General features: G+C 54.4%; 1 protein-coding gene across 3 annotated transcripts; it reads left to right on the top strand.

Moving 5' to 3' along the window:
- Positions 1-9,843: 9,843 nt before the first annotated feature.
- GPR156 (G protein-coupled receptor 156) lies at positions 9,844-24,118 on the top strand. Of its 3 annotated transcripts, none has more exons than XM_082768060.1 (10): positions 9,844-10,021; positions 14,409-14,649; positions 15,407-15,543; positions 15,938-16,073; positions 16,195-16,305; positions 16,617-16,742; positions 17,285-17,380; positions 19,925-20,161; positions 21,600-21,758; positions 22,219-24,118. In XM_082768060.1, exons 2-10 carry the CDS (start codon positions 14,533-14,535, stop codon positions 23,395-23,397), a joined length of 2,298 nt encoding a protein of 765 aa, XP_082624186.1. In that variant the 5' UTR covers positions 9,844-10,021; positions 14,409-14,532; the 3' UTR covers positions 23,398-24,118. The 3 variants fall into 3 exon arrangements, with proteins under 3 accessions (XP_082624186.1, XP_082624187.1, XP_082624185.1); XM_082768061.1 differs by lacking the exon at positions 9,844-10,021 and adding an exon at positions 10,287-10,325 and having other exon boundaries at positions 14,409-14,637; XM_082768059.1 differs by lacking the exon at positions 9,844-10,021 and adding an exon at positions 10,287-10,325.
- The last annotated feature ends 297 nt before the right edge of the window (positions 24,119-24,415 follow it).

Raw genomic sequence — 24,415 nt, 5'->3', positions numbered from 1 at the left:
GTGAGACTTCCAGAGGCACTGCCAAAACTCTTGGCTTTTGGGGCCCGTTTTTTACAGAACAGGGAATGTTATGGGCAGGACCCTGTTTTACTTCTGGTATAGCATTGCCAAAGCTTGCTCCAGAGCTTAAAGGTAGCAGTAATTCATGGGCAAGATAACTGTAAGAACAAGAGAAGGCAGTGCGTGGTAGAGTTGTCCAACAATTTGAACCATCAGTTCTGAAGTTCTTGAATTGTTTCACTTTTCTTAATATGCAAACTCAGAAACCTGTAAATTATTTTTTTGAATGTTAATTTTCTGATTGTGTTAACTGTCTTCTCATTTCTTGTGTAATCCCGTGTTTCCCTCTACATCCTTAATAGATTATTTTTTTTTTTTGTGATCTATTGCCAAAAAGTCTCAGATTCTGCAGTTCAGTTACCAGAGGTCAGTGCGGAAACATGGCGTATTGGAAAATCAGACCGTAAAAACAAGAGTAATTTAATAGTAACTTCATCAGAGACTACCTCAGATGTGGGTCAACTTCATATTTAATAAGACCTCTCAAATGGTGCAGCAGCTCCATATAAAATAGCTTAAACCCTTGGGGAATCCAGTGATCTTGCCTGTCACAACCAAGATGGGAATATTTTTGCATCTTTTTGTAACTAATATGAAGATACCCTTCTCGGTACCTTAATACTTTTTCTGTAATAGCAGAGTCACAGAAATACTGCTTCAGACGAGCCTCTGGTGGTCCCTGTTGCCAGTACTAGCTCAGGTCATGGTGGGTTTGTCTATAGATGTATTAGAAACCTCCAGTGATGAGGCCTATAATCTCTGGGTTTTGATGCTGTTATCTCCTAGAGCAGGAGTTTCTCCAAATGTCCAGCATCTTCTCGAGATTGGTTGCCCCTCTTCTAATCTCAAGAAGTAGTGAATCATGGCTCTCAAACTTCATTTGCTTTTAGCAGGAATGCAATGAGAAGTAAGAGATGAGGTAAGTAGATGCCTGAAGCACGTGCTCAGAAGGTCAGATTGGTATTTCAGGATTACATCGATCTAAAGGGGAATGTCATGTTGATGCTGTGGACATGCACTTGAAGAAGCAGAGCTCTACATTTCCTGGTGGTCACCTAGAGCTGGATTTATGCAACTTTTACTCATCAGTGAGCTAGTGGGTTGCAGTTGCCAAATACTTAAAGAATTTATTGGAAGTTAGTTAGTCTTAGCACTCCCCACAGGTTGCAGTGGAGAAGACCAATGCCGTCCTCAGTCTTTAGTCGCAGTCCGGAGATGCTGTGCTGTCCGAGTGTCCCTTCCTTTCTGATAGCCACTGCTCTCTGGTGACTTTCAGAGAAGATTTAAGTGTACACACTTGTGTACAGCACCTTGCTGCTGCGGTCTCCTCTCCCCCTGGTCAGAGAAGCGGAGAGTTTTGATGAGGAGGTCAAACAGCAAACAACATCCCTTTAGGAAGGAGGGAAGGGCAGAGCCCCCGAGGCCTTCCAAGCCGTATTTTGTGTCAGGAGTGCGAGGACACCTCTGGTTTCAGTTCAGTGACTGGGGGAACACTGTGTGCAGGTTCCTTTGCCCTTCTCTTTGTCCTGGCCTGGGGGTACACTGGTGGCAGCTCAGGGCTTGCTGTCAGACTGCCAAAGGATTAATGGATGGTCAGCGTTGCCCAAATGCCCTGTTTGTAGCCCCTTCTTTGGCTGTGTGGATAAAGCTGGACCTGAAGTCAGTACTGACAAACAAGTCGTGTATTTATCCTAAATATTACGCTTGGATCAAAGAGCATCAAAGCCCGGCAAGGCTGGCTGCCATTTGCTTTGGTTCTCCTCACGTTCCCCAGCTCTTCGAGAAGGGCCTGGGGGGGCTCTGCCAGCTCAGCCCTCCGCTCCTAAAACCTACCCAAAGGCTTCGGCGAGCTGATGAAAGCACTTTGTTTTCTGCTAGGTGCAACGCCGCCGAAAGGGGCTGTCTGGAGGATTTTGAAGCGTGCATTGCATGCGTGTGCTCAGACAGGCCCCGTAACCACAGCCGGGAGAGGCAGCGAGGGGCGGCCTGCAAGAGCCGGGCGGCTCGCCGCAGCGTTTTTATCTTCAAACAAACAGGGCAGCGTGCTTTCCAAAGCGACGTTCCCTGGTTGTTCCCTTCAGATATCTGGGGTTAAACCGTGTTCTTTTCTGTTTGTTTGTTTCTTTTTTTTTTCTTCCTTTAAAGCAGCAGCGAGTCTCCTACCCCCAGATACAATCATGAAAGGCCTTGCAAGAACGCCATGTGACCGGGCCGGTTGAAACACGTTTTGAAACAGTCCAGGAAAGGTTGAAACTATTCCGGGTTTTCACAGCTTGCAACCCCATCTGGCTGCTGTGCAGCTTCAGAAACCTGTCCGAAGATAACCCTCCGTGGTGGTTTGGAGGGAAAGGGCAGCCCAAAAAGCCTGGCTGGGGCTGGTGCCACTGCCCGGTCCCAAGGGCAGCTCGTCGAGCATCCCGCCGCAGACGTTTCGTCGTGCTTCTAGGAAAGCAAGCCTTGTTTGGAGGGGAGAGGTATGGCCTTAGGAGGTGAAAACCTTCCACAATCGGCTGCTGCTGGGCTTGTAACAGCAGTGGGTATTTTCATCCCTGAGCCCTGAGGTTTTTATGGCCGGCCACAAGGGGAAAATCTGCTGTGGAACAGATCCAGGAGTGCCTTCGTCTCCTGATAAAGGGCCGGGGGTATTTCACCCTGTTTGTGTGGAGCACTGAAGTCTGCTTCTGCTCTGATTTATTGCTCTAAACTCGGGCTGCGTTAATAGCTGTCTGGCAAAGCCCGGGTGAGGTGCATTCCCCCTCCTGGGCTCCCCGTTTCATGCAGCCAGCTGCAGCTGGTGAGCTCCCCCAGGGAAGAGGGCAGAGGGAAGGACAAGCCGGGCTCCTCCTTGTTTACCTGCACCAGCTGCATGCAAATGCCCCCTGTGCAATGCCATTCGCACAGCAGAGGATTAGCTGGGCTTGCCCTCCCTCAGCATGGAAAAACGAATGTGCAATGTCTGAGGGCAGGGGCAGTTGCTGTAATTCTTGCCGGCGGTGTGGCTGTCCCAAAAACAACCTCTCCTGGGAGCTGGCCACACTGCTAGCAAGGACATGGAAGCAGAGCCCTGGCTGTGAGCAGTGTGCCCGCAGACAAGAGGCATGTAGGCTATACTAGGTGCCTCCTAGGCTCACTAAGTGCCAGGTGGCTTTGCTATTATGCCTTTATTGCATCCGAAAGCTCATTTCTTGAAGAAAGAGGTTGCCCAGCTGCTGGGGACAAAGGTGAAGCCTGATGACACCTTGCCATGACAAAAAATGAGGCATAGCTGCTCTGGTCTGGCATTATTTAAATGCCATGGTGTTGCCTATGGATAGAGGTGAGGAGATGGTGATAGGTGATAGGAGATTCATAGGTGTCCTGACCCAGCAAATCTTGAAGCTAATGGCTGGTTCGTCACCCATGGAAAACCTTCCCCTTCTTCCAGAGGCTCTTCAGACGACTGTAATAGTTGTAGTCCTGGTCAAGGCAACCACAGGAGGTGGACATGGGTCTGTGGTGGCTTTGTTCAAGCAGCACATTAATTCCTGTAGTCCAGAATAATAGCCTGGCAACAAGGAGGCTCACATGACATTGAAAATAAGGCTGTTCTGGTCATCTTTTGCTACCACTCCAGGTGCCAGGACAGTATATTTTCCCAAGCCTACTTGCCAGAAACCTGGGGCACCCTTGGGACTAACCAACCACTGCAGAGCTGAGCTGGTGAATTTTATGAAAAACTGTTGACACTGGCACTATTGTCTAGGGTGATAAAGAAAAAAAATAAATATATCCTCTATTGCCCAGGTATTCTCCTTGCAGTAATGTGCCTGAGGATCACAGAGGCTTCCACCTGACTTGCATTTTACATGGCAGCCCAACCATGTCAGCAAGAACTTTCTCTTCTCCCCTTTCCCTTTACAGAAACAGCATTTTCAAGCCTGAAAGTCACGTTGCTTTTGCCATTAACATTTATTTATTTATTTATTTGTAATTCTCCAGGGTGAAAAAAAGCTGACAAATGTCTTTGTGATCTTTTATCCAGTCATAATTTTCTCCTCTATGCAAATTTCATTGGTAAACATCTATTCATGAACTTTTTCAAAGGCTCCTTTTCTTAAGGGAGAAAAAAAATAAATAAAAAAGGGTGTGTTTCTTTTAGTTTTAAAGCCACGATGAATGGCTTTCAAAAGCTTCAGAGAGACTGTGGAGTTTACAACATCAGGGCCGGTGCGTGCAGCTCTATGAAGTCAGTGATTATAATGCTCTTAAATAACAGCAACCTCTCGCAGCCAGAGCTGCTGTGGGTTGTAAAACATTTTCCCATCTCTGTTTCTAAAGTTTGGGTAAAACAATCTGCTGTAGCTGCTTCAAGTTTCTTGGTAGTAACAAAGTGCCCAGTGCATTTATCTCATACCAATCCTGCACTGGCAATCCTTGAATTTCGAGGCTCGCAGCCCTGGCTTGAAATAACTTTAAGGGACGTGGAAAATCTGCCCTGTGACTTATATTTTAAGTGTAAAATGCGGATGTATTTAGATCAATGCCCATCGCTGTCAAGGTATACTGAAGCAGTTGTTAAATTGGGTGTTGTGCACCCACAGAAAGCTGCAGCAAAGCCACATTTCAAACAATAGTTTTACTTCATGTATTTTTTTGTTGTTGTTGTCCTGGCTCTTGCAAAGAACAAGAGATAATTGGCAACTTGCGTGCCAGGGTTGCATTTGCCTTTTTGTGTCACGGTCATCTCTCCTTCTCTGGTTTCTGCTCCACTTTCTCTTCTACCTTCAGCTACAACCTCTGGGCTCGCAGCAGAGCTGTGGCCTGGCTTAAAGCACGCTCCTTACAACCCGCAGCCTTTTAACGTCGTTCAGTGGCTGGTGCTCAGGTCCTGAAGTTCAACCTCTTCTTCCTCCGGGATATGTTTGTCTTCCCCACCCCCCCCAGATAATGTCATCACCCCAGATCTCGTGTTGATGCCATAAAGGAATAAACTGCAAAGCGTGGGCCTGCGGCTGGGCGTGGAGGACCTGCACCGCAACCCTCCCTTCAGCTGCCTTTCCCTCTCCGTGCTGCTCACCCTCTCTGCACTTGCTGCTCTTCAGACATAGCAATCTGCTCCTGACTTGACAGATTTCTTACAAATACTGGCTCCCAGGCGCGTGGCCCCAGGTGTCAGTCCCTTCAGAGATACCAGTCCACTTTTTTCACCTTCCCACCTGCGCCGGTTCCTTCCCTGAAGCCAAGTTTCTTAAATTTTGACATTTGTATCCACTCAAAATGTGGGCAGTGGTAATTTCCCGGCCCTGTTTCTCATACCCATTCTGCCTTTGTCCCTGAGGCCAACAGCACTGTCCTTGTGGAAGCTGAGGCATGGATTCAGCAGACTGAGGCAGCCCTACTAGCCTAGCATTGCTCCCACCTGCCTGCACGCAGCGCTCCCTTTCTTCTCTCCTTGTTCTCCCTTACACAAAGGAATAATTTCTGTGACCCCATGGTGCTCCTTTTCCCATTCACTGCTCGTGTTGCCATCCCTTTTTAGCAGCCAGGGAGTGTCCCAGGCCCCTTGCTGTGGCAAAGGACCACCTGAAAAGCCCCCTAATAAGCAAAACCTAATAAGCAAAAATGCTTCAGATGTGGCAGCTAGAGCCAGAAACACGGGATGCCTCTGTTGTGCACTGGCTGCTTGTTTAGATCTGCGTTAATAGAAAGGGGTTTGTTTTTGTTTTTGTTTTTGTTGTTATTCTCTATTGTTAGAAAGAAAAACACCTTCACAGCGCCAGGTAGAAGAAAGAGCACGGTGAATAACCGAGGTGAGATCATTGTGTGACTCCACGAGCAGTCATGGGCTGCCACAATTGAAGGAAACTATCATTTACCACCTGTTATTTAGCAGGCGGGCACAGCTGAGACGCAGCGCCACTGCGAGAGACTTTCTTGTTTCCCCGTCACATCCTAGGAGGCTGAGATACCTCCCAGGAGACCACTAATCGCCGCTGGGCTTGGGTGTTGCTGGCAGCAGGGAGCGAGCCCTGAAAGCTTTGGTGGTTCAGATTAGCATCAAAGCAGCTGAACGCTTCCCCTGGGTGCCAGGCCGTGCTAAACCTTTAATAAAAATAATACGCCGAGACTGCATGAAAGGAAGGAGCGGGCAGGTTTATTGGATACATCTGGCATGACCGGTCGCCTACCTAAAATTAGCCAAACTCCCGGTATCCTGTGTCAGCACGCACCGGGCTTGTGCAAACCCCGGCCGGATTCCTCAGCAGCTCTGTCCTCTGAAGTGTCCATGTGGGACACAAATCCTGCCTGGTCCTTTGCTGAAGCACCACCAAACTTTGGAGGACGATAGCCCAAAAATTAACATGCAAAAAATTGACGTTCGTGTCAAAATGAGGCAATTGTTTGCCTCACGTTCCTGGGGCTGTATCCACGTGGAGATCCTCATTGGTGCCTCCTCCACCACACCACTACACATCTGCGTGGCGTTAGCCTGCTGTTTTCTTAGAAACCCTGCCCTGCCTCTCTTTCACCTGACCCGGCACCTAATTCTTAATCTCGTGTGTTCCTCCTGGTGCCTTCCCCAAAAAAATAACAATTAGGAAAGGGTGTGGGAAACCAACAGGCCTCCATCCCACATCCCATAGAGCTCCAGCCAGCTGCCCTACGTTTGCGGCAGGCCCAGCCCCTCTGCCCCATCTTCAGATGGGTGATCCCTGGCCACCAGCAGAGTACAGAAAGTCTTCAGAGAGTTTTTAACACCCTCATCATCCTGCTTTTTGCAAGAGCAGAAGGGATGGGGGCAGCTAAAGCACTCCAGCTGTTCCACTGCAAGCACCAGCTCGTTTCTGGTGGAGACATAGCCAAACCGTGGCTGCAAGGTGGTGACATCTTGGGCCCAAGTCTCCTGTAACTTTCTGACCTCCTGTCGGGTGAATCCTGGATTATTTTGCATAGGAAACAGGCAGGGTGAGCAGGGTGTTGCTAGCAAACCAGTTCCCAGCGGTGGGAGTGAGCTTGAGTTCTGGGCATGGTGGAAACCACGCTGCGGCTGATAGTCCGGCCTTGGGCTTCTGCAAGCGCCATGGCTTCTGCTTGCAAGAGGACGTAGGTCTCGTGTCACTAGTGGGTGCCTTTCTTCTGCCGTGTCCTTAAAGGTTTTCCCCTGGATTCCTCTGTTTCTCCCCCCTTTTGCTTAGGCAGGAGTGAGTTAAAAAAATTATCCTCAAGCAATTCACAAAAGCACAGAAGGCAGGTATGGATGGGAATGCCAAGAGGTGGCCTAGTCCATGCTGCTGTCCTCAGCCTCAGCTAACCTTTCCCGGCAGAGGCTGACCAGCTGAACGGACAATCTTCCAGGATGTGCTGGGAGGAGTGGAGCAAGCAGCAGGGAACTGCCCCGAGTGCAGCTCTGGGGTTGGGTTTGCAGGAGTGGTCTGCACATGTCCTCAGATGCCTTAACGAGGCATGCAATGACAGCAGGCAGCTCCTGTCAGGAGATGATTTCTGAAAGGTCACACACGCAACAGGATGGTGTGGCAATAACAAGGGAGCGTTCGAGGTCTCAGGAACCTCGGAGAAGGAGGACATCCAAGCAGCCACCTCCGAGGTGCTGTTCCTGTGGGCTGGAAGGAGAGGACAGGAGCTCATGGAGGTGAAACCCGTGGCTGGTGTTTGCTGAGAGTCTTCGACTAAGCCCACCAAGAGGGTCATCCAATGGGGAAAAACCTCAACAATTTAAACTCCAGGGGCCATGGAGTAAGTGGGCTGAGTATATGAAAAGAAAATAAAATGATTATTTAAATTCCAGAATAAGAAACTTAGGCAGCAAGAGGAAAAAGTGAAAGAAAAAAGAATCTCACTTATAAGAATAAACGGAACAAAACTGGCGTTGCCTAAGCGTGGCCAAGAGCTTTCTTCAGCTGAGACTTTACAATTGCTGGCTGCCGCTTGCTGAGAAAGGAGATAGGGAGTGAAAGAGATAAAGGTGGTGCTTTATGTTAATGGCAACGTTACCTGTTCTTGAGCTATGGGTAATTCAGAGCAGACTGCATGTAGATCAGCGCGCTAATTAGCAAAGCCCAAGAGGGAGTGCTGCATGCATGCCTGCGAGGACAACTGACTGCCTCGCCAAACGAGGCCCGGGATGGATGTCTCTCTACAGGCTTATTTGCCATGTGTGAAAAGAAAATGGTGTTTGCATAGAGAACTTGATTCTGGGACACTGCCTGCAGGCCACAGCGAAGTCTCCTGAGAGCTTCTGAGGGTGCTGGATTATAACTTCCCTGCGGAGGAGGCACCCACCCGGCACACACCTTTCACATCTCATCGTGGTGGATAAAGAGTTGGTCACCGCACCAGAAGCGGTTAGTTGCCTGATTGCAATCAACGTCAGCAGAATCAGGACAATCATCGGTAGTCAGAGAGGAATTTGGCTTTTTAAAGTGACTGACTTTCCCCAAACTGCAGAAAATACAAAGCGCAGCTCATCCTGAAGGAAACTTGGTGAAATTTACTGAAAATTGGGGAGCTTATGAAGAGTTCATCAGACGACCAAAAGCCATAGTTAAAACAGGATGATTTTAATGCCGTTCTGTGCAGCACTCTGAGTGTGAGCTCTTGGGGATGGAAATCCCAAATGTGATAAATGGGCCGAAACTCTGCCGCTTGCTGGGGAGGTGCTGCTGGATGACGGCTGGTAGGTAGGGGTCTCACTGCACAAAAATCAGCTCAAGGCCCACTTTTTTTAAGCTGTCATCTTAAGATAAACATCAAATGATTGCTGGGCACACCTCGGAGCAGACAGGATGGGTCACGTTGCCAGAAGGAGGTGCTGTGCCTTGGTGACACTGAGGAAGGCTCCAGGGAGCAAGGTAGGTAAAAAGAGGATGGAGATTGAGCCAGGCCGAGGCGTGGAAAACAGCTGGAGAAAACCACAAGAAAAAATGGATGGCCTTGGGTGCCGCCACCACCACGGGCTCTGTGACAGCACCCAGACCGTGGATGGCTGCAGAGGTGAATGCAGATGGAGGAGGTGAAGCCACGGTCCTGCTCCTGCCGGGCAAGGAATGAGAGACGAGGTGAGTGGCAGCAGAAACGTCCCTGCTCCCGGGCTTTGATTTTGGGAGCTCAACCCAGGAGCGAAGCCGAAGCATGCACAAAGCGCTGATTTCCTATTATCACCGCTTACAAGGAGCTGGTTATTATCAAAGTGAGTCACTGCAGCCGGCTGAGCGCTCTGTGGGGAAGGAGAGGGACCAGGAATAACGCCCTGGCCTCCTGTTCCTGTGCGAGCAGTCAGGTTCGCCCTCTCCTCCCTCCGTGAGAGGTTTCAGTTCATCATCCCGGTTTGACGGAGGCGGAGACCGGGTTGGCAAATCCAGTCTGCGTGCCTGAGAAGTGACCGGATTTCCAGAGGCACGGGGAGGCTGCGGGCTCTCGTTTGAGTCGCCGGGAGTGCTCTGCAAGTCGGGGTGCCGCTTTTGGGGCCGTAACACAGCATTTAACCAACATTGGGGGTCCCCAGCTTTCAGACCACTGGGGTCTAAGCTGAAAGCTTGGGTCTACTGAAGATTTCCAAGGGGCTTTTTTTTGGGGGGGTGGGAGGTGCTGCTGGGGCTGGTGGCCACGATTTGGGTGTTGGAGACCTGACACAGCTCCTTGAAGGCTGGGGAACTGATGGGTCCCTGCGCTTAGGACAGCACCGAAGAGGCACAGCCAGGCCCTACAAAACCTCCCTGCTCCTGTACAGACCTCTGCGGTTTTGGGAAGCAGCAGGGGTGAAGAAATTAGCACGGCTGGTGCCAAGGCCTGGCGGAGGCAGCTAATGAGGTGAAGAGAGAAGAGAAAACCTGCGTGGCCCGGTGCCTCTCCGCAAGCAGCAATTCCCAGCGGCGCCTGGCACCCTGCTCCGGGCTGGGACGGCAACCTGGGTGCTGGCAAGGGGAGCCGAGATTTTGGCGAGAGAAGCCGGGGAAGAAAAGTGGTAAAAGGGAGCGGGCAGAGGCTGAAGAGTTAATGAGGCTGGGGGACACGCCAGGAGGGCGAGGGGCGGCGGGGGGATGCTGAGAGCGGGCAGCGGGGCTGTCGGGGGGGGCACAGGGGTGTTCCTGGGCTACTGCTGGCCCCTGGCTCGCCATCCCCGGCTGGTTTTTGGCTTTTTGGCTTGGAGGAGCCGAGCCCAGCCGGGCGGGAGGAGCGCGGCAGCCCCGGCCCCTCCCCGCAGCCCGCCCCCGAGCCGTGCCGAGCCGGGCTGAGCCGTGCCGGGACAGCGGGTCGGGGGCTCTCAGGTGGGTCCGGGGGCTTTCCTCGGGGTGGTCGGGGGGGAAAAGCCGAGCCCCCGATGCTCTGCCCCTGCCCCGGCTCTGCCGGCCCCCGGGGGGGCTGCGGGGCGCTTTGGGTGCCTGCGGGGTGCGGGTCCCCGAGCAGGCTGCGGTGCTTTAATAGGGCTGGAAGGGGCAGGGGGAGGAAAAACTGCGCCCAGAGGGGCTGTGGGGATGCCATGTTCCTGCCCTGTTTGCTCAAGGTGGGATGCCCACCAGGGCTGGTGTGTTTCACCCTGTCCGGGCTCTTTTTTGGGGGGCTGCTGGAGCCAAGAGCTGGGTTTTCCAGTGCCCCACAGCTGCTCGGAGGAGAGCTGGGAAACTGGATCCCTGGTAACCAGCGGCTGTCGCCCAGGCACAGCCAGTGTTGGGTTGCAGCCGGCATCTCTTTTACGCGTCCTTCGCCTGCCGGCCTCACGGCATCGCCTCACCCAGCGGTGCCGGGGTGCTGTGGACGAGGTGAGCCTCGTGGCAACCCTCGTATGGAGCTGTATAGGGTGGCTGCTTCACCCAGCAGAGCGAGGGACCGGGGTGTTCATCTCCTGCAGCGGGGCGAGCCGGGGGCAGCTCCTCCAGCTCCCACAGCCTTGGCTCCGGCCTCGCTCCCGGGGGAGAAACACCCAGAACCAGGTCACCGGAGACCGTTCTGCCTCCCCTCTCAGGGACACGGCCTGTCGGCTGGTTTCCGAAGGTTTGAAAGGAAAAAGAAATACAAATAGAAGTGATGTTGGGCTTTTTAGGGTGAGCAGCTGTCCCTGGGTTTGTGGTGAGCCTTTGCAGTGCTGCTGTCCCAGCCCAGGTGTATCGGGGCTGCGAGGGGCCGGTGTCTGGTTGCACGAAGGAGCAGCCGTGCCTCTCTGCCAGCTCCTGAAACGGAGAGCTCTCGAGGGCCCTGGCTCCACCTGAAACCCAACTTTACGAAAACATCCCCTCCGCGGCCTCTTCGCCCCCTGCTCAGCCGCGAGCAGCTTCGGCGAGGAGCGAACCTCTATTTTAATGAAGCCTTTGCGTACCTCAACCACAGGCTGGATCGCTGGTGTAAATCAGCACCCGAAATGATCGGCCTTTGTTCCCCGGTACAGTTAAGAGGGGGAAAATTGCAGGCTGTGCCTCCCCGAGCACGTTGCAGCCGGGCCGGTGCGAGCGCCTGGGAGGCAGGGAGCTGATGGAGCCGGTGCCCGCAGCCGCTGCTGGAGCTGCTCGGGGCTGGGCTGTGCCTCGGAGCACAGTGCTGGGGGCAGAGCGGTGTTGAAATGGTGGAAACGGCCTGGGAAAAGGCGTTTTTCCTTCCTCTGAGCATCTCCGGTCTGAAAGTCCGTCCGTTCTCCATCCGCCTCTGCCTCGTGCGTGCCCATCGCTGTACAGACGTTAAGGCAGGAGCGATAAGAGGTGGGACGCTGATGAGCCAACTCCTTGCAGGACCATGTGGAGCTTTAAAAAAAAACAAAAAAAAATAATGTAATGTTATTTATTTATTTATTTTGCATAAAGTGTTGGTTTTTTTTTTGTTGTTTTTGTTTTTTTTTTTTTAATTTGGGGTGGAAACCACAGAGCCGAAAAGAGCGGGGCAGGTGTTTAACCTCCGTTGAAAAAAGCTTTATGCCTCAGCCACTGCGAGCGGTGCTGCCGTATCGGGAAGGTGGATGTGAGCGCACTCGGGACCGTTTTATGGTCGTGGGTGGATGATGGGCGCGTGGGAAAGCCAGGGGGAGAGAGAAAGAGCGGCGGCAGAGCTCCGTGTCCGGCAGACACACAGCCCTGGGGTGATCAGCAAGATCAGCACTCGGGAACAATTGCCTCCGCCAGCTTGGGAGATGCTATCAGAAAGGGGAAGGATGCCTCAAAATTGCAGCTGGCTTCGGTGAAGACTAAATGCCAGGTTTCGGAGCCACCCAGCCAGCTGCCTGTGTGCTGGGTGGCTCCTGTGCTCTGGGTGGGAAGAAGAAATGATGTAGGAGCCACCAGGGACCGAGGGCTTGTAACCCAGGCTGCGCGATGGCCCCAGCTTCTTGGCTTGCCTTTCTTTGTAAGCGTTCGCAGGGGAAAGCGTGAAAACTGAGATGCTGAAGTTTTAAATATAAATTAAAAATAAGCTTCAGATACCCTGTGCGCTTTAACTGGCGATTTTTACATAGCTGTGTTGGGGGGGTGTTGCGGTAAGTCGAGCTTGTGATTTTTTTTTTTTTTGATCGCCTTGGGGTTGGCAATGCTGCAGGTTTCTCAGGTCAAACGAGAAGGGATCTTGTTGGGCAAGAAGAGCAGAAGGGAACAGCGCGGAGCTTCTCGGAAGAGCCGGCGTTTTATGAATTGCAAAACCCCATCCCGTGCGCTCGTCCTGCTGGAATAGTTCTTGGACGACCCCATGGTGTAAGTGTGGGGCTGGCATCGTGTCCAGATGGGGCTGTCCCCCGGCACGCAGCAGATGCTCAGGAGGTGGCCACCATCATCAGGAGACGCAGACATCTCCCCAAGCAGCTCTTCCCCACAAAGGTCCTTCTCCAACATCCCTCCTGCTGCAGAGCGGTGCCCACACCATTTCTGTCCAGGCTGATACGGTCAAAGAGGATTGCAGGGCTTCCGAAAAATGGCACGCTTCTGAACGTAACTGTGCTTTTGTCTGCAAATTGACTTCTTCAGTTTTCTACCTTTTGATTCACTGAGCTGTGACATCGCCTCATTTTTGGGGGGAAGAAGTCTCTCCTTCAAAGCTAGATCAAAAAGAATCGGCTGGGGTGAAGCCTTCATTCTGCCTGCTTTGGGCTCATGCGTTTTGCATAATTTTTTCAGCTTCTTTACGTGTTTTTTTTTTTGTTTGTTTGTTTTGTTTTGTTTTTCCTCTGCTTTTTCAAAAAGGATTCGAAGGCGAGAAGAAACCTTGAGAGAGTCAAGATCCGCATTTAGCCATCACCGCGCTTTTTGCAGGACGTTTGTGCCTTAGTACACAGCTGCTCAGCGCTGGCAGACGAATAATCTCGGGTCCTGGAGGATCTACAGAAACAGCCTTCCAGACCTGAAGACACTGAGGCGAATGCAAATTGCCCGCATCCAAATGTTTTTAACAACCACTGCTTCCCTTCTAGGCTGGAAGGCGGCGGCGCTCGTTTTTTTTTTTGCGTGCCATCCAGCCGCTCATTTCCTACCGACTGCAGGCTTGTCGGGTCACGTCCACCCGCACGTCGATGCCCGGCCGTGGCCAAAAGTCGGTGACTGTGATCCATCAGCCTGGTGGATGCGGGGCGAGGGGCGGGAGGAGCAGGGTGAGCAGAGCACGTGTCAGAAACGGCAGCCCCGTGGTGCCTGGGAGGAGAGGTGGCCACCGGGCCGTGCTCGGGGTCACCAAGGCATCCTGTGGCGGGACCTTTCAGCCAGCCCTAATTAGAGGCAGGAGCTGGAGGGGAAGCGCCTGGTGCGTTTTGGCAATATCCGTGCTAGGGCTCGCTTTATCGCATGCTAATGAGCGCTAATTGTCCTTGTTGGCCAGATTTATTTATTTTTAATCAAAATTGTGCGGGAGCTGTTGGCGTCATCGCGTGCCAGCGCTCCCAGGGGGCAGCTTCCCGGGGAGACATCTGATTTCGGATGAGTGCTGACCCCCATGTGCTGGGGCTGGGACTTGGGAGCGGCTTCTCCAACGGGTTTGGCGTTTTGGGGGTGCACAGGGCTGCTGGGGTCAGCCCCAGGGGGATGCTCGGATAAATATTTTGCCCCCACCCGTCATTACCAGCAGCCATGGAGGGAGCTCTCGCACGTCCCCTCCAGCTCCTAGCGGCGGGAGCCTTGCTGATGGCCGTGTATTGGAAGCTAATTAAACCCAGTGACAATGCTAATTGGGTTGGGATGCTTGAGGACGAGTATGACCTCATGTCTAAAATGGTAATGAAGACGACGAAAACCCTCACCAAAACGAGGGACGACAAGGGGAGCGGAGGCAACGGGGGCACACGGGGGGAGCGCAGGGGCGCCGGGGTGCCAGGAGGGGCACGTGCCCGGCTTTATCTCCACGGCGGGGGGCCGGTGGCTGCCGTGACCCCGATGTGTGTTGGTCCACAGGGTGCCCCGAATTGTCTCGGGATGCCGCCGTGCTGCGTGGGGACCCGCACCCCACGCTGAATCGGGGGCGGAGGGGAGGTGAGCGCTCCCCGGCCGGGCTCTGGATGAAGGCTGAGGATGTGCTATGGAGCCGGGATTCAACTGCTCCGACCTCTGCGGTGCCAACCCCGGTTTCGGCAGCCAGGAGCAGCAGCAGAGGACGCTGCGGGAGCTCTGCACCATCACAGTCGTACGTACGGAGGTGGGGGAGCTCGTGAGGGTTCCTCCGCGGAAGGGGGATTTGGGTGGAGGGATGGAGAGGGGCACGGGGGCATGGCGGTGAAGCCTCCAGGCAGAGGCCACGTGCTGTCCCCTCCTGGGTGGCCTCCAAAAAAATGCCTGGCACCCAGCAGGCAGCCAGGAGGCGAGGGCGCAGCCACGGCAGCGCTCCATGGCCTCAGAGCTGCTTAGGAGCGGGCCTGGGATGCCCTTCTCTGCCCCTGGCCTTTCCCAACCCCTGGCGCTTCAAAGGGCTTTTCAAATATGAACAGAGCAGCGTTTAATTAAAAGCCATCAGCTGTAATAAACGGCACCTGCCCCCAGCGCCAGGCCGGCAGGAGCAACACGGGGATGGATGCGCGTGCTCGCGCCTGGCTCCACGTGAGGCTGCTGGAGGGAGCAGCGGGGCTCGGCCGCCTCGGTCTCCGTCAGGATCTGCACAAACACGAGGGTTTAATTAGAAAACCATAAGCTGCTCGGCTCCCCAGGCCCTGGCAGCTTTGCTACAATTAATATTCCACCTGCTAGGCCCGGGATTTACTCCGCTCAGCGGCAGATGAAGTGCTCCAGCAGCCTCACGTAGTGACGTAGCTGGGATTGAAGTGGGATTTTTCAAGCGTGGTGTGGGGTGGCCCTCATTTGTGCAGCAGGATGGTTGTTTTTCTTTTTTGTGCCCCAGAGGATTGTGAAGATGTCCCCAGAAATGTCCTCTTCCTCCTCACCCCTTTTGCCTTCCTCAGACGTCTTCTGACCGCAGCGGGAAGAGCTCCCCGTCTTTCTCTGCTGCCCTCCTGGGTGTCGTGTGGACCTTCCTGACCGGAGGGGTCCTGCTGGCCCTCTTCTTTCTGGTCTTCACGATTCGCTTCAGGAAAAACAGGTAAGGATATGTGCGAAGGGGCTGCCAGCACAGAGGCCAGGCTGGTGGATGATGTCTCCAGGCTCTGTGTGGGTTTGGAGGTAGCAAGAACCAGGGAAGAGCTTGAGGGCCCCGAAAGGAAATGATTCCCCCCTTCCTGAGCACAGTTGTTATGGGTAAAGTTATGGGTGGGGGAAGCTGTGACCTGAATGTTAATGTAACCTCTGCTTGAGTCAGCGCTCGGGGTGGAGGTCCTGCTGGCTGCCAGGAGTGTCGGGGTATGGCAAAAGGGCCACTATTTAAAGTAGGGGGCCTGGGACCGTCCCCTGTGGCCACCTATAGCCCTGCAAAGGGACCTTGCCCCGGCCACCGCGCTCAGTAACCACCACCGCCTTCCCTGCTTTGTCTCCCGGAGGATCGTGAAGATGTCCAGCCCCAACCTCAACGTTGTGACCCTGCTGGGCAGTGGCTTGACTTACACCAGCGCCTACCTCTTTGGGATTCAGGAGCAGAGCCTGCCATCCAGAGACTCGGTGGAGACGCTTATCCAGGTGAGCTGGGCACGGCCGGGACGGGGGCCTCCACACGCCAATAAATACATCTGTGGACAATGGATCCATCGCCTCCTGGCCTCCTTACCCCTGCTGCCTCCATCTCCACCTCGTCCCACAGGTTCGGCTCTGCCTGCTGTGTGTGGGGACCTCCCTGGTGCTGGGCCCTGTCCTGGGGAAGAGCTGGCGGCTCTACAAGGTGTTCACCCAGCGGGTGCCGGACAAGCGGGTGGTGAGTAGCCAGCCTCCCTCTTGGTGATATGGGAGTAATGGGTGATACTCTTTTTTTTCTGGAAGTGTTGTTTCCTGCCATGGCATTTACCAGCTGGCCATGCAGTCAGGGAGGGCTCATACCTGGTCCCAAGCCTGATTGGGTCTCCAAGAGTCTGGGGACTGGAGGCAGAGATGCAGCTGTTGGACTCCACTCCAGGGGAAAGTATTAGGTTGAAAATCCCTTGGAAGAGACAACTAGAAGGAGACCAAGGGGGATGGAGGTTGCTGGTGCCCATTTACCCCTGACTAAGATTCCCTGCATGCTTGCAGATCATCAAAGACCTCCAGCTGCTGGCGATGGTGGCAGCGTTGGTGTTGGCAGACGCCGTGTTGCTCCTGACGTGGGTCTTCTCCGATCCGGTCCAGTGCTTCCGAAGCCTCAGCGTCTCAGTGCGGGTAAAGGGACAAGGAGAGGTGGTGCAGCACTGTGCTGTGCCCTGTCTGATCTCTGGGGGCAATGCTGGCAGATGGTCGGGCTTTTGGAGGTGCTGTATAAAAACAAGACAGGCAGAAAAGCCACAAAACCCTTGGGGTTCTCCAGGCTGGCTTTATGTCTATGGCCTACTACAGAGGTGAGGGTCAGCTGCAAGATTTCCAGGTCTATGCAGCCAAACCTGGAAAGGGATGGCTGGTTGCAGAGCTGTGGCTGGCCAAGCAGTGGGGTCTAGTGGGTGGTCTTGACCAGTGCGTGCAGGTCACCTGGGTGGCACAGGAGAGGACCACAGCATCTGCAGCTGATTTAGGAAAAGGCTGAGCCAGCCCCATTGCAAGCAGAATACCAAAACCTTTCCCGATTTAACTGCCTGCCCCAGCAGCACCAGATGTGGCATTTCCCTTTAGGAGTTTACAGAGGAGACCTGCTCGGATTTGTAGACCTGTCCCCCATCGGTCTGTCCCTGCTCCCTGGCCTTCACTTCTGCCTTCCCATTGCCTCCTAGGCGACAGAGAAAGGCATGACCTGTTCAGTGAGCCGGATGCAGTCCTGTGCATCTCTTTATTCCGATCTTTGGCTCGTTCTCATTTTAGGGTTTAAGGTACGTAACCTCTCTATTGATTCTTGAATTGTATCTCACCTCCTCCCAGTATTTAGCAGCATTTGTAGTTTCTCTGCTCTCCCGAGCTACATGTGCATTGCAGTTCCCAGCTGCTCCTGCTCATCTTGAAAACCTCCCAACTCTATTTCTTCCCATCGTGATGTTTTCTTGCCTTCCCTTGTAAGAGCCCTGTTAGCCAGTTTCTCCCTGTCTCTTCTGCACACACCATGCACGTGCTCTCTCTCTCCAGTTCTTGCCCTGTAACCACCCGTGCCTCATCTATCTCCCTCCTTAAAACCTGTGCCTTAATCTTTTCCAAAGCTCACTTTTTCCATGAAGCTTCGGTTCAGCGTCTGCCCCGGTGATGCACTGTGCAGCTCAGACCCTGAGTCGTCCGACTCCAAACCAAGGAGGTGCTGACGACAAGTGCGTGGTGTCTACCTTCACAGGATGTTTATCAGCTTAATTACACCACTGAAATGCACTTTCACTGGCGTAACGTTGTATGTGGCCATTCATATTCCAGAAGAGTTAGTTATACTGATGTAACTATATGGGTATAATTATAGCTGTAATTATCCGTGGTCTCATGTGTCTCTGGGTTGGCAGAGGTTGGAAGCACTTCAGCGAGCTGATTTTGATGAACCTCGTGAGATCACAGCCTTCCTTTGCAAATGGCTCTGTCCCCGCATGCAACACAAGCAGTTCCTTTCTGACTCACCGTAATGTAATAGTCATTGACCATCTACCAAGAACCATAGGAACAAGAGCAGAAAGAGACCTCAGGACACTGCCAAGTCCTTCTCCCCCCCCCTCCATTTAATTTTAAAGGCATTAGTCTAGTCTGTCCTCAAAAGGCCTTTGGTGCTGGGCATTTCAGGCCTTCCCTGGGCAGCCACTTTTGGTGCTACATCTCCATCCCTGACTTTGTCCGCAGTTTGTGTTAGGTCTCTTCAGGGCTTAGGCGAGTAATGCTTTTGCCTGCAGCTCCTCCAACCTCTTTTTGTTCCTCTCACTCACAACAAAACAATCGCAGTCACAGGTACTCCTCATTAGCATTGCCTTGAACCTGACCCTGATCCTATCTACCGGGTGTCACCGAGGTATTGCTTTAGTGGTTTCTCTGGAGTTAATCAGGATTTGCACTAATGGGAGGCTAGGCTCTGTCTCTGCGTGTGCATGGCACTTCTTATTTTCCAAGGCATTACTGTGCTCAGCCCTTTGTGAAGCCACTCAGTGCATTATCCTGGTTTTGCTGGCACAGAGCAGCGGACAGAAACGGCTTGCCAAGGTCATCCATTGAATTAGGAGTACAGGCCTCTGCTCAAGATTCAAAACAACAACAAAACTCAGCCCTGCGCTTATTTAAAGTCCTAATTTACCAGCTGGCAGTGCTTTTTGTCTGTGTCCCCGGCAGACTATATGAATATTAAACGGGACTTTGGTGCTGTTATTTTCTCGCTTAGGACTCGGCTTGCCTCTGGGCCCTGTGTTGGGAGGTGAATGTGGTCATCCAGCGCAGATCCTGTGGAGCAGATTTGGGTGTCAGCCTCGTTCCTAGGTCTCACTCTTGCAGTTCTCCCCTGGGAGCTCATGGTGCTCTTGGCAGTGTCCATGGACGGGATCCTCCCCTGCCTGTCAGAGGGTCCCCCCAGCCCATAACCCCAGCAGTGGTCAGCAAGCAGCCACTGCTCAGAGGGGTCCAGAAGGGTCTACAGAACGTGCCACTGGTCATAAAGGACTGCCTGATGCCCAAATAACCATTTTATACTTATTAGTGGTAAAAGGTTGACAGCTGAACTTGCTAGGTACCGCAGGGATAATGTAGGAGTCGTGTGCCCGGTATCTGGCTCCTTGAACGAGCAGGGAATTTGCTAGGTGGCGTTTCCAAAGGATCCTGAAAGCAGACCGTGCCCTGTGGTAATGGAGAAGGCCAAAAAATACTCAGTGTTGCCTGCCAGTGCGACCTGGGGAGAGGATAGCTGTGCACAGAGCCCTTCTTCAGCCCCTTCCACCGCCGCTGGCGTCAGGCAGGAAACAGGGAAGGGAGAAGAATAGAAGCGGGGAGTTTCCTGGATTTCTATTTGAAGAGGCACCAAGGACATCCTCTTCCCTCCAGCCTAACCTCCTGCTTCTTCCCTCTTGCTTTTTCCTTCTGAATGCCCTTCTGAGCCTCCTCTCTGCCCCGCCAGAGGGGTGTTGTTGCAGTGTCCCCCCACCACTGCATCCCCACGGGGATTTTCCCTTCCCCTACATCTTTGCCCTTCCTGCTCCAGCACAGAGGAAGCTTTCTCTCCTCTCCCTGCCTCTCCTGGCCGTGCCCTGCCCTGTGGCATGTCCTGCCAGTGCCACCAGCCCTGCCCTCCTGCCCCACCGCTGCTGACGAAGCACCCCCCGGCCCGCAGGGCTCTCGCCACGCAGCGCCCGCCACACCACCAGAGATCAAAGGGCGTTCATTAGGACGGCACCGAGTGGCAGGCTGTAATTACAATCCCCGCTCCGCCGATCTCCCTGCTGAAGGCAGGCCTCGTCTTCTGCTTGCAGAGCGTCCTGCTGCTCTACGGGACCTACCTGGCCGGCCTGACCGACAACGTCAGCTCCCCGCCGGTCAACCAGTCCCTGACGCTCGTCGTGGGGGTCAACCTCATCTTCCTGGTGGCCGGCGCCGTCTTCTTGCTGCACCGTTTCTTCCGTGCTTGGCACAACTTGCTCTTTGGCTTCACCTCCGGCGGCATCTTCGTGTGCACGACTACGATCAACTGCTTCATCTTCGTCCCGCAGGTACGCTGCCCACAGACCGCCCTGGAAATGGGCATTTTTGGGGGGTTTGACACTTGTGTTTCCTGCTTCTTTCCCCAAATATTCGGGCTCATCCTCCAAAACCCGGTGGCTCCGCTTCCCCAAGCAGGTCCCTTGAGTCTCCGAGGGCTGAGTTTCGCTGCCCACAGCCCTCGGCAGGTCCCCCGTGTCCTCACCTCGTGCCCCACGTGCACTCGCAGAGGAGGAAGCTCGGCGGTGCTTTCAGGAAGCCTTTTGTGTCCCAGCTCGGCTCTTCTGCTTCCCACGTCCTCCAGGAGGAGCCCGGTGCATCTGACCGTGACGCTGGCGAGACAAATGCTCCCATTGTCACAGCGAGAGGAAGCAGTTGTTTACCCAGATTTATGTTTGGAGGAACGTTAGGGCTCGAGGAAATGAGGTGAGGAAAGGAGGAAGAGGTGAAACAGAGGAAAGAGCAGATCTGGGCAAGAGAGGGCTCGGGGGACCTCAGCCCCGTGCACAAATACCTGGTGGGGAGGAGGAGGGACGGGGGAGCCAGGCTCTTCTCAGCGGTGTCCAGGAATGGGACAGGAGACAATTGACAGCCTGAAACACAGGAAATTCAGTTTAAACACCAGAAAAAAAAAGGTTGTTTTTGTTTGGTTTTGCTTTGTTTTCTTGCTGTGAAGGTGGTCAGACAATGGCCTGGGTTTCCCAGAGAGGCTACGGTGTCTCCTTGTGGAGAGATGCTCACAGCCCAGCTGCATGCATCCTGTCTGAGCAGAGGGGACAAGGTGATCTCCAGAGGTCCCTGCCCACCTTGGCAACCCTTTGGTGCAACCACAAATCCCCAACCCCGTGGGTTAGCAGCCCCTGGGAGCCCTCCTGGGGCGAGCACCAAGCCCGCTGGTGATCTCTGAGCCGAGCTGCGCTGCACCAGCCCCCTCGTGCCTCCTTCCTCCGTGGAGCCTGGGGGCTCTGAGCATTTTATTTAACTCGGATCTTTTAATTCACCGGCTCGTTTTTCCTAATGGGCTTGCTCTCCTATTGCTCTTCTGAGATCGATGAGCAGCGGGAGCCGGGCTGTGCAAGACGAGAGACGAGGAAACAGATATTAAGTGCTGCTGGCTTACGCCTTGTCACCGAGGATTCGGGGACACGGCAGCGTGTGTGATGCTCCCTTTGTTACAGAGTCAGGGGAAGAAGGGGAGGGGGCTCGTGCAGCATGCTTGGAGCTTGCAGCACAGCCCTCTCCGTGTTAAAAGCCAAGCCAGGGACCAGGCAGGGTCCAGACATGTGGGATGCTCTGAGCACTGCTTCGCCACCTCCCCGGCTGCCTGTCCCTATGCTCCTCCATCACACCCCGCCTTTGTCTCCCCCATCCCTTTGTCTCCTTCTCCCCGAGCGGTGGCTGCCTCCCTCCGCAGGCACCGCGCTGGTAACAGCTCCTTGTGCCCCGCAGCTCAGGCAGTGGAAGGCCTTTGAAGAAGAAAGCCAAACCCTCAGCCACATGGCAAAATATTTCACCAGCCCGAGCAGGAGCTGCCACTCGGTGTACAGCGAGGAGCAGCTCTACCAGCTGATAGGGGAGAAAAACTCCATGAAGCGGCTGCTGACGGAGGTAGGGGGCTCTGCTGGCCCCGATGCCGTGGCCATGGGGTCTCGGTGGCTTCTTCACCCCCTGCCCTTTGTGTGCCGAGGCTGGGTGGGGTGGGCAGCCCTTTGCTACACCCCTGTCCCCCATCCGGAGGGGAGGAGCTGGTTGGTTTTGTCCCGCTGTCATTCTGCATCCTCATCCTGAAGTGCCAAAATTTGGGCATAAACCAGAGGGCCTGATTTTAAAATAATAATAATAATATTTATATATATATATAAAGTGGAAGGAGGAGAGCAGAAAAGCCTGGTTTTCACAGCCTGCTCAAATGTAAGGTGAATTTAGAGGGGGTGCCCCCAGCTGGCTCTTGCAGGCTGTCTCAGAGCTCCTCCCTGCACGGAGAAGGGCGACTGGTTTTTGCCCCATCCCCTTCTGAATCCTCAGCTTTTACCTCCCCGCCCTTGACATGTTTGTGTGTTCGGTGCAGAAAAACGCCGTGATCGAGAGCCTGCAGGAGCAAGTGAACAACGCCAAGGAGAAGCTGATGAGGCTGATGTCTGCGGAGGGCGGCTGCGACCCCGCGGTGCTGGCTCCTTGCACCCGGAGCACGGGGTGGCACGGCGAGCGGCGTGGCTGTGCTGCGGCCCCTGGGGATGTGCCTGGGGACCGCTGTCCCCCGGACCCGGAGCAGGATGGGCAGCAGCCTCCTCAGCTGCTGCATGCATCGCCACGCAGTCCGGTGCCTTGTAGTGGTGATGCTCAGGATCTCTGGAAACACATGAGCCATGAGCACGTGCTGCCGGAGGAGCCCGATTGCTCTCCGGCGCTGCTTTTTGACACGGGGGATGACCCCGAACACAGCCCTAAAGATGCCCAGGAACATGGGGTGCTTGCAGGGAAGGGGCATCCTCTGGAGCCAGGCCAGGACATCTCGGCTGCTGCATCCAGAGAGCATCCCCCCAAGGTCAGCTACGTGAGCAGCGAGAAGCTGCAGGAAATCTTGCAAGATCTGAGCCTGGACGGCAGGACCTGCAGCCCGGCCTTCCCTAAACGTGGGGCGGGGATGTGGAGGGCGCAGGAGGGATACCCAGCCACCCAAAATCCCCTCAGCCCCTACCTGACCAGGCGGCGGCGGCACGTCCCGCTGCCCCCTGCCTCTGCTGGCTTCCCCGTGTCCCCGTCCTCGGTGGCCAGGCTGGGAACGTGGGGCTGCGGGGAGCCAGCAGGGAGGGAAGGTGAAGGAGCTGGCAGAGGGCTCCATCACCCAGCATTGTCCTCTCCATCCATCCCCACCGAGGGATGGCCGGAGCCCCAGGGCTGGGAGGCGAGGGGCACAGGCCCGGAGATCCACCACCACGCTTCCCCGCGGGACTGGCATCAGCGGGGTGCCCCCGGGGTGCCGGCTCGTCCCGCCCTGCACTCGCTGTACCATTACCCGGACTCGGACTCCAGCAGCAGCTCGGAGGAGATGTTTCCCTGCTGCCACCGGCCCTGCTGCCAGGCCTGCCTGCACAGCCCCCGCGGCTCCCTGAGCAGCAGCAGCACGGACACGGACACGGACACGGACACGGAGCCTGGCGGGGCTGCGGGACGCTGGCTGGAGCCCCAGGGCAGGGCTCAGCCCGTTGTGAACTTCAAAGAAGATCTGAAACCCACCTTTGTGTGACCACGAGCACCCCCGCCCCAAAGGCGAGTGCCCCCTTCCTCCCGAAGCACTGCTCTGTGAAAGAAAACACGGTGATGCTAAAGAAATGCATCCCCCTGGGATGGAGACAGCAGCACTCGCAGCCATGGCAAAGCCACAGCCTCACAGCTGAGGGCAAATTGGAGGCTCTGGAGAGGCTTGGCAGTGCCTGAGCATGAGCACGGGGTCCAAAGGTGACATCTCTGCAGGTGGCCTTGCCTTTTGTGCAGCTCAGCTGCACGGTCGTAGGTTAGACTCAGGTTGGCGCTGAAGGAAAGGACAAGCAAGCGATCTTAAAGAGGATCTGAAAAGGTTTCTCTCTCTCTTTCTTTCTTTTTTTTTTTCTTTTTTTTTTTTTTTCTCCTGCAGCTTGTGTGCCCTTCCGTATGCCTTTGTGGTGGATGAAGTAGCCTGGAATGTTTTAGGTTTGTTTAAATTAATACGGTCTGTTTAATTTTATTATTTTTTTTTTTGTCTGAGAAATATCAAAAGCAGCAAACGCGGTGTGCCCGCTGTTGTTGGGATGTTTGTGGAGGCATTTCAGCACCTGGCTGCCTTCACAGGAGAAGCGAGGGGCTCTGAAACCTGAAGCCCAGCCCGCGAGACCCCTTTGGAGGCAGGATGCCTTTGCTGAAAGGGGTGGTAACGGAGGCACCCCCAATCCTGATATGGACAATACAGATCCCTCTCATTATCCTTTATGAAGGTCAAATATCTTGCTGCTGTGTCCCCTCACCAGCACCGCCTTTTCTTCCCCAGTACTTCTTCCCCGGATTTGCTGAATCCCGCATTCCTAGGGCAAACCACCAAACCCCATCACCTTAAGGAGAACAACATCCCCACAGCCCCTCATCGTTCCCGATACGGAAACTCTCCAAAGGGTGATCCCAATTCCCAAATCCCATGTCCCGGGGGGCACAGGTGTCCCTTTCACCAGCTGCGGGGCCAGATGGATGCTGACCACAGCGGGCAGGTGGTGGGCAAAGGGCTGGGGCTGCCA

This window comes from Aythya marila (assembly GCF_965140915.1).
Source record: "Aythya marila genome assembly, chromosome: 1".
Lineage (NCBI taxonomy): Eukaryota > Metazoa > Chordata > Aves > Anseriformes > Anatidae > Aythya > Aythya marila.
Note: the sequence above shows the minus strand (reverse complement) of the source record. Positions and strands in the feature narration are given on the sequence as shown.

What these genes read in the sequence shown, in the direction of transcription:
- GPR156 (XM_082768060.1), top strand. Translation starts at nt 14,533, where the DNA reads ATGGAGCCGGGATTCAACTGCTCCGACCTCTGCGGTGCCAACCCCGGT. An exon ending in TTCTCATTTTAGGGTTTAAG is followed by an intron (nt 17,381 to 19,924) that starts GTACGTAACCTC and finishes TTCTGCTTGCAG; the next exon opens with AGCGTCCTGCTGCTCTACGG. An exon ending in GCTTCATCTTCGTCCCGCAG is followed by an intron (nt 20,162 to 21,599) that starts GTACGCTGCCCA and finishes TGTGCCCCGCAG; the next exon opens with CTCAGGCAGTGGAAGGCCTT.